Here is a 15,594-nt window from a genome sequence, read left to right as displayed (position 1 = left end):
TGGGGGAACCGGACTTCCAGTCAGCAGAGGAAAAAGGACGCCGTGCTAGGAGGAGTCTCTATGGTGGGGGAACTGGACTTCCAGTCAGCTCCAGAATTGAATGGGGGGCTTCCAATTAGGACCTTTGTGGCTCTAAGGTTGCCGACCCCTGGGCTAAACCATACTCTTGTGTTATCTCCTGTGACAATGAAAGGATGCACCCCAACAGAAAGGGAGGTAAATGAGCTGCCAAAAAGAGTGTCTGGTTATTTTTCATGGTGATTTGCTATTATGATATGACTACTGCAGGGACATATATACAGAAGTTTTAAAAGAAGTCCTATGTTAGCCATTGGCTTTGGGAGATGAGGTGTTTTCATTAATAATAAGTGGTACTTTCCCATTCCACTAATTACTGTTAGTGCCTTTTCTCAGTGGTTTTTAAAAAACTCATTAGCATATAACCATTTTTTCCCTTTAACTGCAAAGGAGAATGGTTTCTGAAATCTCAGTTCAAGTATATCTTGCTTTATAGTGGCACTATACCCAATTTCATGGTTTAAATGCCATGGGAAGGATAATTTAGAAAAAGGAAGTCTGTTCTGCCACGGAATATTCCAGAGGAGAAATCAACAGACTTTAAGTCAATTTAACTCAATGTTAATGGGAACAACTTGCTACCTCTATTTAGGCATCTCAAATTTCTCTTTTTTTCCAAGTGCAACTACAGCAGTGACACTTTTGGGAATAAGGACATCAAATTAACATAGACCAAGATTCCAGCTGTAGAAGTTGGTACAGCAGTAAAAATAAAATCTACAGCGGTCTCATTTTATTGCTGACTTTTGGTTGTGGATGGTAAATGTTATAGCCTGAAACAAGTGTGTGTTGAGAAAATTAGCAGATAAGGAACACAAATAACTGAGTGAATGCAGAATTGGGAATCAGAGCCAGGGGATTTGGGTGCAAATAGGGTCTCAGGCAATGACTTCCTGAAGCAAATCATACTCCTTCAATCTCAGGTCCCCATATATTAAAAAGGAAAATGGTATTTATTTATTTATTTATAAAATATATTATCTTTCCAATAAAAAATGCCCAAGAAATTGTTTTAAAAAGCCTCTTCTCATGATATTACTGTAAAGACAGATTAGAAAGATTTTAAATACCTTTGCATTTCTGAATGAGTACAAACAATAACAAATAAACAGAATCCTTTATCAGTATACAGATAGCCATATGAAGGACAAGATCATTAAAGTAATGCATATACATGTACGGGTTTATACAAAGGATTATTTTCTGTTTGGAAAAACATCAGGCACTTTTCCACAAATATCCAAAAGGTGTTCAGCAATGAAATTGCCTTCTTTTTACAAATCGCAAAAATGATCTGAAATATTTGGATGTCAACATGTTGGTGAGGGGGATACAAGGGAAACCAAAATGGAGGATGATTCTTTTCTTAAAAGATCTAGTTATAATGCAGTTACATTTCTCTGTTATCTTAAACCACATCATTAATTTCAGACCATATAAAACACAAAATCATTTTCTTGAAATATTAATTATAAATTAATAAGCCTGAACTTTTCATCTCATGATCTTAACATTGTTTAAAAGTCTAATTCATTGGAACAAGTGCAAATTTAAGATTGCAATCCTGAGACATGCTTGCTAGGATGTCAGACCCACTGAATGGTCAGGATTATATCACAGCAAGCATGTGCAGAATTGCACTGTAAGACTTTTAAGGAACTGGTCCATATTAATAATCATCTCTTTTTTTAACAGATGCTCTGTTGAGTTGTCACCATTTAACATTGTAACATTAGCTTATCATTTCATAGAACTTGTCAGTTTATCAAAGCAGAGATCTCATTAATGCAGTTATTAATACATAATTAGAAAACAATACATTAAATTGGAACAGTTCTATTACATATTTCTTTTACAGACTGAGACAGAGAATAGCCTGGCTGCTTGGAAAAGCAATTGACACAATTCACAAAGCCATCATTTGCTATTATTTAAAATTACAGAATATAAAGATATATGCAAAAACATGATCAAAGATGATCAATCTTCACATTGATTTTTATAACACCGCACTCCATTACATTTTTAATTTCCTTGTCCTCCTGCCCTATAATAGCATTACTGAGCATTGGGTCCAGGTAACGCTAATTGTCAGTTGTTTAAAATGAGCAGAGGTGTTCCTTATCTGGGCAAGCAATATTCAACTAATATTCATACTGAATTGAAACATACACAGAGACACGAATATATTTAACAGTCTTTCCCAGGATTCTTTGCCAGCATTATTACAATATTCTTAGGTTATAATATGCTTATGGAGACATTCTCCTCTTAGGGGTATTCTGGTGGTAGTTAACATATATGCCTGCAGCTGTACACCATGTGGTATTATATGAAAATAAGGTCTTCAAAGAATACCTTGTATGTGTCTTCCATGAGATGTGCAGTTGAACCACATGATATATTAAATCACTGGAGGAGGGTTGAAGCTTAAATGTCCCTCAGGGGCTGTATCTCACCTAATGTCCACTAAATCATCCATGGCTATTCCTAATGACCTCATTCTCCAAAACATTGAAACAAAATGATTTGGCAATTTTGTGGGGCCAGTCTCCCTGCCTTTTCCTCAGGTGCCCCTGAAATCTACTTCAGAGAATTGAAAATTCAATTTGCTAGGATTTAAAGACTTTTTTGAATAAATATTTTCTTTGCTTGGATTTTGGAGGGAAGAGGTTCAATATCATATAAAAGAAAGATGCACAACACAGCTATTATATCAAAGAGACATAACATATAGCTCACAATTTCAATGATATTTATATTTATTTATATATTGCAAGCCTGCTCTTATTAATCTAAGAGTAAATTATTGGAACTTTTCTTGATCATTGTAAGATGTTGAAGCCAATGGTCGGTAAACCCTAGCAAAACTATTGTTACATTATTATGACCAAGATTTATTTCTACAAAACACATTATTACATCATAATTAGCGTAAACCGGTTTCTAGCTGTATGATCTCTTCAAATCAAAATAGGAGGCAGTAATAAAAAAGAAATGAGGGACCATGCAATTAAAAAAGGTAAATTAAAATGGATTATTAACGAAAATATTAACACAATTGCCTAACAATCTTTATAAAACTTCATAAAATAAATACAAATATGATCTGTATGTACAAAGTATTTAACAACATTTAAGACTTTTGGACAGTCAACATAGTACTAAGAATACAGATCATCTTCATGCCAGATAAAAACCAGAAATTTTATATGTAAAAATAAATCTTACAGAGTGCTAATAAAAATTCTCTCCTCTTATATTGTTAAAATACTGTGTATAAAATATGCTGAATGTTTTTAAAGTATTGGATTCTGCATATTTTTAAGAAGCTTGTAAAACAGCAAATGTAAGAAAATAGTTATAGATGTATTACAATTTTTATGTTTTATTAATAAAATTAATCAATCTGGAAATGAGCTCTACAATAATTCTACTCCATATGCAAACAAAGCTTCTCAATATACTCTCTAATGTAGAAATCTAAATACCAAAACTTTGGTTGGGTATTATTCAATGGTTTGTTGCATATAAAATTTACAGCAACTTTAATACACCAAAAGAAAATTAATCAAACTGTTCACCATGTTCCATGATTTTAATTAAATCTAATATGTTCTTACAGAAATGAAGTTTACTTCTGCAGATTATTCTATACACCACTTTGCCCACACTTCTGCCATGTTAGCAGGGATTATGGGATTTGAAATTTAATACATCTGGAAGCCATCTATTTGGGGAAAGCTGCAGCATAAAGTCAAGTATCTTCTGCTTTTCTATGAAATAGTAGTGAGTTTGGCACTTCCAAATAAAGACACTTCCAATGGCACATTCCTTACTTACAGCAGCGAATAACCTGCAAGGATCTGGCAGCAAACATTTTGTACAAAGAAAAAAAGAGAGAGACAGACAGAGAGATCTGCAGCCAAGACTGACAAGAGAAAAAAAATATACAAGAAATTGCAAAGAAGATGAAGAACATCTTTGGACTTCTTTATGCATATGCAGTTCTTGTAGTCAGAGATGTTTGAAGCACTTTAAACTGTAGCCTAGAATAATAGAAAGAAAACATACAATGATAAAAGGCATTCTTGATTGATCAGATCCCTATATAAAAATGCATTTATGAATGACTTTTTCATCAGGATCTGGCAAACTATGCTACTTTGACATAGGTCTGTCAGGGAGGATATTGAGGTACCCATGCCTTAAAAACTGGTGGTGTTGACTTTCCTGTGGTTTTACGCAAAATAAGTAAAAGATAAAGCTATATTTGACTTCACATGGTAGCTTGCTCTTTGATGTCTGTTGTTGCCTTTTGATGAGCTGCCCTTCTGTGACACTTTGCCTAAGATCACATAGTGCGATTCATCATCTAGATACTTACAAAATGTAATTCCACCCCATCCTTTCGTCATATAACAAAACAAAAGCAAATATGCAAGAATGTCCTACCAAAACCATTAACTGAGAATGAAAAGCATGATGGTAATTTCAAAATGAAGTCATTTAAAATGCCTAGATTAATAGTAAAATAAGTATTCCTTTCTCTTCCATTTTTTTGTTGCCCTTTCCACTGATTATTTATTGGCCAAATTGCACCTAAATTTATTCTACACTACTAAACCTTTATCATAACATTTTATTACTTTTATAGTTTCTATAATGATTTTTGAAATACAGGTAGTCCTTGACTATGACCACAATTGAGCCCAAAATTTCTGTTGCTAAGGGAGACAGTTGTTTGCCCCATCTTTCAACCTTTCTTGTCACCCTTGTTATGTAAATCACTGCAATTGTTAAATTAGTAACAGAATTGTAAAGTGAATCTAACTTCCCCATTGACTTTGCTCGTCAGAAGGTCACAAAAAGTGATCACATGATCCCGGGACACTGCAATCGTTATAAATATGAGTCAGTTGCCAAGCATCCCAATTTTGATCACGTGAACATGGAGATATTGCACCGGTTGTAAGTGTGAAAAAGTCCCAAGTCACTTTTTGTAGTTGTTGTAACTTTGAATGGTCAGTAAACGAAAGATTGTAAATCAAGGATTATCTCTATGTATTTATAAATCATCCTTCATCAACAAGGCAAAGTATGTGTTTATAAATTTTCTAATATAGAATACATGTTTTGATCATATAACCAAATTTATATAATGGCATTTGCTAATGACATTTTACGTGTAATATCTACTGCACCTTTTCCCTTTGTCTAATTTCCTTCTAGGGCAGAAGTTCCTTTAACATGCTTGGAACAGTTCTGTACATGATAACTTCATGAAAATAAGAGAATTTATATGCAGCTTTTCATTCTAATGGAAGAGACTATCCCAAGCTCAATTTTGCCCTTATATTATTGCTTTAAAATAATGAATGTATTGCAACATAGTCATAAAATAACAAAAAGAGAACTAACCTTCCAGTCTTATCCTGACACCCAGCTGTGTGTTGTCGTTTTAACACCGTGTGGCAAAGTTTGGTTAGGTAACACACTGTCAAAGTTAAAATCTAACGTTTCCCCATCCATCAGATCATTACGGATTATTGATTCCATATCGCAGTCCAATCGTTCAATGAACATGTCATCTAAGTCACTAGGCAGCTTCTCCTGATGGAAAGAAACAATTCCCACTCTTCCATACCCATTGCAGCTGTTCACCGTGGTGAAGGGGCTTATGCTATTCACTTGCATCGGGTGGCTCATAAGCCCCTGGACTGAGGTTTTTGCTGAGGTTGAATGAGTCACATTTGAAGCATGAGACAGAGTGCTAAGGGTGAGAGACAAAGTATGGCTGTTTATTACGGCTGTGGGTTGGACGTGTCCTTGGTGCGAGTGAGCACTGGGGGCAATGATTTTGTTGTGGGACTGCTGGTTGCCATATGGTGATATTGCAGAGTTAGAGACCATTAATATATTTTGTCCCAGCACTCGGCTACTAGGCTGGGAAACATGAGTATCTACCGAGGCCAAGACATCATTATGTGGCGGTGAATCAGAAGTAAGCAACTCCTTAAGGAGTCCTGGACAGTTATATTGGTTAATGGTCCCATAGCTCGATTTATTGTCCTGAATTGTTGGCATTGGCATCTGGGACAAAGAATTTATGCTAGGCTGAGCATAATTGTACTTCCTGTAGTCTGCATTGGTTGAACCTATATTTGTATTGGATGATGTATATGAATAACCAGTAGATTGTTGCATCATGGTAGTAGGTGGCGATTGGGCAGACCCAGTCAATGATGTATTCGGAGACAAAAGATTGAGATTATCCAGTAGGTTTTCCATATTTTCGGAACTACTCATTTCAGAAAGGCTCGGCAGAGTTGAGGCCATTTTGGTTGCTGATGGAGGATAGACCATGGAATGCACGTCCCCTTCCCCGAGGTCATCTTGTTCTGGCAGAATTGGGGAAAGTCTTCCACTAATGGTACTTGCATTCGAACTGGCTCGAGGTCGAAAAGTACTCCAGTTATTATCAAAGTCATCGTTGCTATGGTTGCTGGGGCTTGCTGGCCATTTCGAGAACTGTGCTCCTGGACTGTCGCCATTTCCATCTTGACCTGCCTGAAGAGCTGATTTTTTCTTTGCAGCTCTCCCTCTACTTTTTGCAAACTTGCTGCTGTTGTCCATGGAGGCAGCCCTTCTCCTGGGTGACTTGCCACTTTTGCCTCCTTCTGGATTAAGCATCCACCAAGAGCTTTTTCCCGTTCCTTCATTCTGTACTCTAATGAACTTGCTGTGCAAAGAGAGGTTGTGACGGATTGAGTTCTAAAAAAGGAAAATGTAAGAAAGATATTGAATTCCTCTGCCAAGGTAATATACCCTGGATTCCCCCCACCCAAACCCCCCCCACAAATCCATCAAGTCCCTCAAATGAGAAATATAACAATATCAATATAAAATAGTATCTCCACCTCCACATGTACAGTCACTTTTAAATTGTATTTCTATCAGCAACAAAACCTATCATACTGAGAGGATGCAAGGAGGGTGAATCAAGATCACAAATCACCATGGTTGCCACACCAAATAACAACACTCTTCATTGTTGGAATCAACAGGATTCTCAGTAGTTGTCGTTAAGCACTACACACATGCAGGAAGCCACACCTGCTCCATCTGAAAATTAACACCATAGATTATCAAATGTCTGGACACTAGACTTTCAGCCAGATTGCTATGTAAAAAGCCCTCCTCATGGGAGCATAGCTGGAGAAAAAAATTCAGGACCTGCTAAGTTAGTGTTGTTGTTTTTTTTTCCCAAAGAGGAACTGGAAAGTCTGGATGCATCAATAATTCCATCCCGTCAGCTCAAAGACAAACTTCTCAGGAAGCAGACTAGACTAATGCAAATGCAGAGAAAGGAGGAGGAGGAGAGGCTGCCTAAAGGAATCAAAGGACACAGAACAGTGCAAATGGCACCTGGCTTCAAAAGAGTTAAACCCACTACAATTTCTTCACTTGCCAATTGACCAGCTAATTGGTCTGAACAGAGGAGCTATTTTACCTCTGCTAAGGGAGCGGAAAACCAACAGTCCATTCCCATTAAGCCATTCATCTCCTGGCCTTTGAGAAACAGGGAATGGGCTTAGGACCGCGGAAAGTACACAAACCTTGTCCCAGGACTTCTGGGCATGTCTTTCTATTAGTAGAAGTCTTAGAAGGGACTGGAATCAGGTGGGTTGGCAGCAAAGGCACAGATAGCTTTCACACTGGCCGAACAAGCTTGTTAAAGTTTCCAGAGAATGGTGGACAATGGGTTTATCCAGCATGGAAACAGGTGGATAACGCACCCAGCTGCATTTACAAAGCTTTTGCCAAAAACTGGTAGTTACTTAACAACCTCTTGAAAAACTGTCATAAAATACAAGAGTTATGTCTTATGAGCACAATGGACAGGCTCCACCATGGTCATAACTCAAGGACCACCTGATAATTAAGATTACAGGTTTCTTGCATTTTTTGCTTTTTTATCTTTTTTTTTTTTACTTTATATTAGCTTGTGTCAGTTTTTACCTTTTTGTTTAAAAAGTATGTATGTGTATGTACCAGAATAAAAGTATTCAGATTTCATTTGAACAAGTATGGCAAGCCCATTAGAAATATTAGGGGAATATGGTTATCAATTTCATAATTTGCTATGAATCCCCCTTTTTGCAAGATGCAAGTTTTTGTGTGTGTGTCTGTGTGTGTGTGTGTGTGTGTGTGTGCATAAGATATAGGTCAGTAATGGCTAACCTTTTCTGGACTGAGTGCCCAAAGTGCGCACACGCCTGAACCCCCCAAATGCAATGCATGCCCAGCCTCCGTGCATGTGCCCCACCCCCATGCATGCACATGTGGCCCCCTAAATGCGCCCCGCCCCATGCATGCACGCACTCCCCACACACGCACATGCCCCCACGCATGTGCACACGCCCCCCACACATGCCCCCCCCGTGCATGCACAGCAGAGACCCGAAAACCAGCTGGCTGGTGGGAGGAGCGTGTGCATGCGCAGCAGAGCTGAACTGGGGCGACAGATCGCGTGCCATCAGAGAGGGTGCTGCGTGCCACCTCTGGCACACGTGCCATAGGTTCGCCATCACGGATATAGGTTAAAGGCCAAATTGGTGTGGGTGTTTTGTATGGGGGGGGCTTTTGTGGCTTTGTGTCAAGGGAGCAGAAACTTGACCTCTTTTCCCACTTTCTTGCACTTCACCTTCCTTGTCTGGTTTACTTTTGATAATGCAGTTAGACAGACAGGTAAAATGTTTAAAGCAGCTAGTGAGAAATGGAGGATGTGTGGTGTCAACTTTTACATTCCTCCTTTGCATGTACTTTTTCGGGTGAGAAGCATGACCCTTCCTCCATTTCATAATTGAATGAGAGAAATACACCACTGTTCTACATGTCTGTTTTATCTTGTATGATGTTTCTAGCCAAGGCTTCTGTGAACTTGCTTCATTCACACATTCAATGTCAAATCCAGAGATTATCACTTTCTAATTCGAAACATCAAGTTTTGCTCCTCTACTGAGCAAAAGTATATTCCTACTTCCTACTCCAGTATACAGTATTCCTACTGAAAATAACTTCAAGAGGGTCAGATAGAATAATAATGCTACATCTTTTACATGGCAACATAGGCAGCTAAGAACTTTTGAAGCAACTTTAGATAATTTAATGTGAGAAGAACATGAGGCTGGAATACTTTACAAAAAACACAACACTCTGGATTGTTCCAACTAAAATCCATTAACACATCCAAAAAGAATCTGATACCAGAGATGCTTTGTGGCCATCATATATCCCACCTTACCAAATCTTAAAATATGTTTATACTGAAAATGTAATTCTGTGTGCAGATCTATCTGTGCAAATTATTCACTCCATCCACAAAAGAATCATCTAGTATTTTGCAGAAACTGCAGAGGCTTCCTTAGTCATCAAAAAGTTACAATCTAGTATTCTTATACAAAGGACATGCAAGGTCACTTTTGGAGTAGCTAAGCCATCTCCAAATTTTGCCAACAACAACAGAAGTTCCAAACAGGAAAAAGTTTGCAGCAGAGTGCCTGTTACATAAATTCCTGTTTTTCACAAGCCGGGGGAGATTAAAGAAACTACAGTATGATTTACTACTTGGAAAAAAGTGTGGAAGAGAAATAAGTATTGCAAAAATATTTAGCATAGTTATTGATGTTGTGTCTACAAATCTTTGCCAAACACAGACATGACTTGATAATGGTACAATTTTAAACACTGGAACTTGGCAACTGGGACAGCAAGTGCAATGACTGAATTTGGAATCTGTCCCTTATGCCGAGAAAGAACTTGAGCGACACTGAAAATGAAAGGTGGCATTTTTTTCTAACACTAAGCAGGAGTTTCACTTCAAAGTACATGCATCAACTCAGTGTGTCAAATTTTATTGCTCTATTTCTTGGCAGGATTCATTGCAACTTCATCCACGATAAATCTTCAGTGGAGTCACCAAGTTTCTCTCTAACTTTGCAAACTTCACTCTGGAAATATTTCTGCATGTGGGCATAATTATTCTATTGCCACTTTCATACATCTATATTTCTATTCCCTGATTCCCCCCCCCATTACATTTGGAAGATGATCTGTGTGACCCTTTTTCCTCCTGCTCAACTTAGAAAGCAAGCAACAGACAGGATATAATTTAGGCAAACCAGTGTCCTTTCCAGTCAACCAAGTGGACTGGAAAGAACTACTAGTACAAGACTACTAGCAACCTGTATTCCTCCCTCAATGTATGGCAATTCCTGCAGTAATAAAACTCCCCTTGTGCCCCTCTGCACAGAAAAAAGAGAAATTTAATTTTTTAGCCCACATTTCAAGTCCATGCTATATGTATCTGGCTACTTGTGATACACAGAAAGACAAATCTAAGCTTTTGGTGTAATGGAAAATTGTTTATTTGCAGAAATCAAAACTTTCTGCAAATAAATCTCCATTGAATTCTGTGATGAAGGCATTACAGAATTATTGTCTCTTTCCCAACACTTATAGGTCACACTGTAGAACAGTATATGGAAGCAGAGAGAACATAATGGGACAATTTGTCACAGCCAACTCGCTGCGGCCAACTTGCCACAATCAATTCAACAAATACAAAAATTAAATTAATTTCAACAGAACCGTGGCCAATAATAATAAAATCAATCCAGAAATACAAGAATCACAATAATTTCGACGAAAATGGGGTCATCAATAATAAAAGTAGCTGAATGAAATGATTAATACAGGGTTGAATTGTCCCATGGCGAATTGGCCATGGTGAGTTGCCCTAGATCCCAGAGAGAAAGCAATGACTTGCTTGAATCCAGACATTTGGATATGTGATATAGAAGAATTTGATGCAAGCCCCCACCCCCACCCCAAAAAAAACCATGCCAGGTTTTTATTGAGATTTATTGGAACCATGCCAATCTCTTTATTGAGATTGTGAAATGGACGAGAAGGATTAAATTGAGTTCAAGGCTCCACTTTGCAAATCAAGCTGCAGAGTTTTTTTCAGGAATTGTGAACCCTATAACTTTGCCTGTCAAATCTGCTAGAAAGTGCCGAGTTTAAATGATGTTCAGGCAACTGTTTTCCTGAATGGGAAAATGCCTCTGTGTAATCCTTGTATAGTTCCAATGTCACAAAGTGCAACTGAATCGGGGAATGAGAGACAAGACTTCTCACTATTTCCATCCTTTTCAAATATTATTCTGTGGTAGCGCAGTGGTTAGAATGCAGTACTGCAGGGCTAACTCACTGGTCACTCCAGGAGTTCGATCCTGAGCGGCTCAAGTTTGACTCAGCCTTCCATCCTTCCGAGGTCGGTAAAATGAGGATCCAGATTGTTGGGGGCTATAGGCTGACTCTGTAAACCGCTTAGAGAGGGCTGTTAAACACTGTGAAACAATATATAAATCTAAGTGCTATTGCTGTTCATTTGAGTAATATTTATTGTTTTGCTATTATCAATTTGCTACCAAATGTTTGCGGAACTTGAAGCACATTGTATCCTGATCTATGTTCCCAGATCACTAAATCAGATATGTTAATTTTCCATCTACTGTTCATTCAGAAGCCCACTTATGCCCATCCACAGCAAAGCTAGCATCTGCTTCCTATTACCTGAAATATTTGTACAGGAGAGATGCTCTGAAATATGGAAGCAGAGAGCTCTACAGAGATAAATCTGACCCAGTGAGGTCCCTATGGCTTAATACAGGTTGTTGATTTTCAATGACTATTAGCAACCGGAAACCAGTGGTCTGATCCTCACCAATCTTTTGAATAAGTAATCAGCAAGCAGTTGGGATACCAGATTGTTGGGCTTCCTGCCTTAACAGCAGCAGGAAACCAATGATCCATTTCCTGCTGGCCAGCTGATCGTGCTGATTAGTTGGCCGGCAGGAAAAGCAAACCAAGTTCCTAAGATTCCAGGAGGTCACACTCTTGGTGGTTTAGAACTGTCTATGACCCTAGACCATAGCTTGTCTATCCATAATATATTGGCATTTCAAAGTTTCAGTTAAACCTGAAAACCTTCTCCATTTCTAGCAATAATACTATCTATGGGGAAAGGCATTGCTATTCCATTAAAAAGAAGTAAGGAATATCTGTTAGGCATGAATGTAGTAGTTTTTTTATAATGGTATTACATTATCACTTACTTGTTAAATCTTTTAACATTTAAAACATTGAATATTTAAAATATTTTTGAGGCATTTTAAAATAAACAAGCTTGAATCCAATAATTTACAATAACTATATAACCAAATTAGCCCATCACCTTTAAGACATGGCTGTTTTATCAAGAATTTCTAAAATTATATGCATCATCAAACTATGGGAAAGCTTATGTAAATGTTAGTTTTGAAAAGTTTCTCATATTGATGGATTTAGTTAGAGGCTTATCAAAATTATTTAGCCAAAAATCATGGATATATTGATATGCATATAATGCAGTAATGGGTTTCACTTACCTTCGCTATCGTTTTGGAACTGTGAGTGTGCTCGTGTGCGGAGCTTCTGCGCATGTACAGAACCTTCTGCGCATGCGGAGAGCATCTGTGATGACATCTGGGTGGGTGGGCGGAGCCTGGCGCCACCATTGCTACCGGTTTGCCTGAACCGGGGCGAACTGGTAGAAACCCACCACTGATATAATGGTAGTAAAATGTTCTGATTTTATCCAGTATTTCAGGATTTGGTAACTGTTTTCCATCCTGATACATAGAAGAGAGTTTTCAGAGGATATTTAAAATTAGAAAGTTATATTGGTGATCTGTTGTACTGCTTTTTTCAGAGGACAATTCACTGTGTCAAAATTTCTGGTGATGTCTTTAATACACTAATATTTTTTGAAATCAGTTACAAAATACATTGCTGGGGAATTGAACATCCGTTTCATTAGCTATTGTGCACCCTATCTCAGAAAGTGTGTTTGTGTATGTGTCTATGAATCAATGAACTAAAACCTTAGCTGCTTATTTCTTAATTTTCTATATGTTTCAATATATTGTTTACATTCTGTTTTTTTGGGTTTGGTCTTAGGGAATACATACTTTAAATGAAAGTGAAATGTACAGTGTAAAATGGATTTTTAAAAACATCAAACATAGATTGAAAAAGAAGAAATTTAAACTCAAGGTAGCAAGAAGCAGCACAAAATCTTACTTAGTAAAAAGTCAAATCATATAAGTGTTCTTAAAAGAACTCAATTACTGCACTCAAATAACATATTTTACCTGATTATTTAATTAAAATATTTTCTGAGCATGATAGAATACACTATACCATATACAATCAAACACACTATTTTTATAACATGCTAAGCCACGAAAACAAAATAGTCTTTCCCCTTCAAAGCTAACCAACTTTCAGCTCATTCTCATGTTGCTTGCCATAATAGAAAGACAACCCACTGATAACGTTTCGTGGACATGGCCTCACAAGGTTGCCTCTCTTACCACCAGCTCACTGAACAGCCAGGCTAAAATTGGTGTAAAATGTTGTAGTCCAAAAAGTAATGTTTTCCCTCATAAAATGACACGAAACCTCTCCTGTGTACATTCTAAAGCAGGGGTCTCAAACCTTGGCACCTTTAAGACACAGCAAAGCTGGCTGTGGAATTCTGGGAGTTGAAGTCCACAAATTTTAAAGGTGCCAAGGTTGGAGACCCCTATTCTAAAGCACACAGAGAAGCAGCTTTGGGGGACATGTTCGGGTTCAACAATCTGCTTGGTTCCAATTGATCAGGAAGATCAGCTGTGACACAGTCCCCTCCTATATGGTTGCGGGTCTCGGCATCTTCATGGACATTTTTGCTTTGGCTACAAGAGAAACAAGATACTTCCCGTGAGTGGCCTAATTCCTCTTCTTTTAGGAGATGTGGATATGAGAATATTGATCTCATGGAGGACTATATACAGTCTTCCTTATTTGGTAAGCAAAATAAAAATAAAGCTAGGACGAAGGTTTTGAGAAAGAAAAGTAAACCTCAGAAGTATTGTCCTAAAGGACTCCTGAATTTAGGAGGGGACAACCGGGTAGGTTGCACCATCCCAAATAATGACACAATCAGAAGGCTGGGAGAGACTTCAAGAAAACCTCAGCTTGTGGGAGGCCTGCAAGTGCTAATGTTGCAGCCTGGATAATATTGTGCTGATTTTGGCTGCTGGCACTAGGGTTCCTCAGGAAACAGCTGAACAGCCTATGCTTGTTCACTATGTAGACCTACCTGAGTCAGACAAAATCATTCCAGCCACAATTGGCACATGAACTAGCATTGGCCAGAAGCAGTGACTTAACCTCTACCATAAAGACACAAACCAGGACACAAGTAGTTTCCTCCGAGTAGACCGTATAATTTATCAAGCTGCTTTGGTCCTCTGCGGGATTAGGAGAGCAAAGAAAGCAAAGATGGGGGATCAGGGGCTTTAAGAACTAATGTTGAAGGTAGAAACCATGTCTTTGGTGACCTAATAAAAATGAAAGCTCAAACCTGAAACCCATCCCAGAACACGTATGAATAATTATTGGTAGTTTATTTTCTTACCCAGTGAGTGAGGCTGGCAGGAAGGAGAAAAGTAGCTGAGAATCCAGCTATCACTGCTCAAGGTTACACCCTGGGTGAGAGGGCAGCAGTTATTCCTGAGGTATCATAAAACAAAGCAGCAGAAGCAGCCCTTTTCATACTGACATACTTTCTTCCCAACTCAAAGATGTGAGGAAAGAGCCCTTGGCAGCCCTTGGTAACTGCCAGGTTCTTTACCTGGTTTGAGTAGAAAACTCAGTTGAATTGTATTGCCTCAATTATGGGCATTTTTCACATTCATGCCCTCATGGTATTTCAGCCTCTGGATCCTGGTATTTTACTACATTTTTATAATGCTTTTCAAATAGAGGTAGTCCTTGATGTATGACCACAATTGAGCCCAAAATTTATGTTGCTAAGCAAGGTAGTTGTTAAGTAAATTTTGTCCCATTTTATGATTTTTCTTGCCACAATTGTTAAGTGAATCACTAGTTGTTATATTAATAACATAGCGGTTAAGTGAATCTGGCTTTCCCCGTTGACTTTGCTTGTCAGAAGGTCACCAAGGGTGATGTCATGATCCCTGGACACTACAACCGTCATAAGTACATGCCACTTGAAAAGATTTGAACTTTGATCATGTGACCACAGAGATGCTGCAACGGTAGTAAGTGTGAAAAACACTCATAAGTCACTTTTTTTCAGTGCCATTGCAACCTTCAACGGTCACTAAATGAATGGTTGTAAATCAAGGACTACCTGTATTTATTGCTATTATGAGCAGTTCTCCTTTAAATACAGATCAGAATTGTCCATTAAGACAGTCTCTTGCAATCTGTCTTTAGGTGAGTCAAAGGACTCAGAAAAGTCCTTTGAATTGGGAAATCTCCAGGACAAATATAGACAAAATGATGGATTTGATAAGTCAAAAGTAGAATCATCATGCATTTCCTGGAAAGTAATGAAAA

General features: G+C 38.0%; 1 protein-coding gene across 1 annotated transcript in view; it reads right to left on the bottom strand.

Moving 5' to 3' along the window:
* Nucleotides 1–1,176: 1,176 nt before the first annotated feature.
* FOXO1 (forkhead box O1) overlaps nt 1,177–15,594 on the bottom strand; it is a 47,578-nt gene continuing 33,160 nt past the window's right edge. Inside the window, exons 2-3 of the mRNA XM_070933024.1 lie at nt 5,500–6,852; nt 1,177–4,127 (exon numbers count right to left, since the gene is read on the bottom strand). Of these exons, the coding sequence (XP_070789125.1) occupies nt 5,509–6,852 (1,344 nt within the window). The 3' untranslated portion in view covers nt 1,177–4,127; nt 5,500–5,508. The remainder of the gene's footprint in view (nt 4,128–5,499; nt 6,853–15,594) is intronic.

The sequence above is a fragment of the Pituophis catenifer genome, unplaced genomic scaffold, assembly GCF_029215685.1.
Source record: "Pituophis catenifer annectens isolate HBS135680 unplaced genomic scaffold, rPitCat1.0.hap2 SCAF_1, whole genome shotgun sequence".
Lineage (NCBI taxonomy): Eukaryota > Metazoa > Chordata > Lepidosauria > Squamata > Colubridae > Pituophis > Pituophis catenifer.
This window is presented reverse-complemented; position numbering and strand designations above follow the sequence as displayed.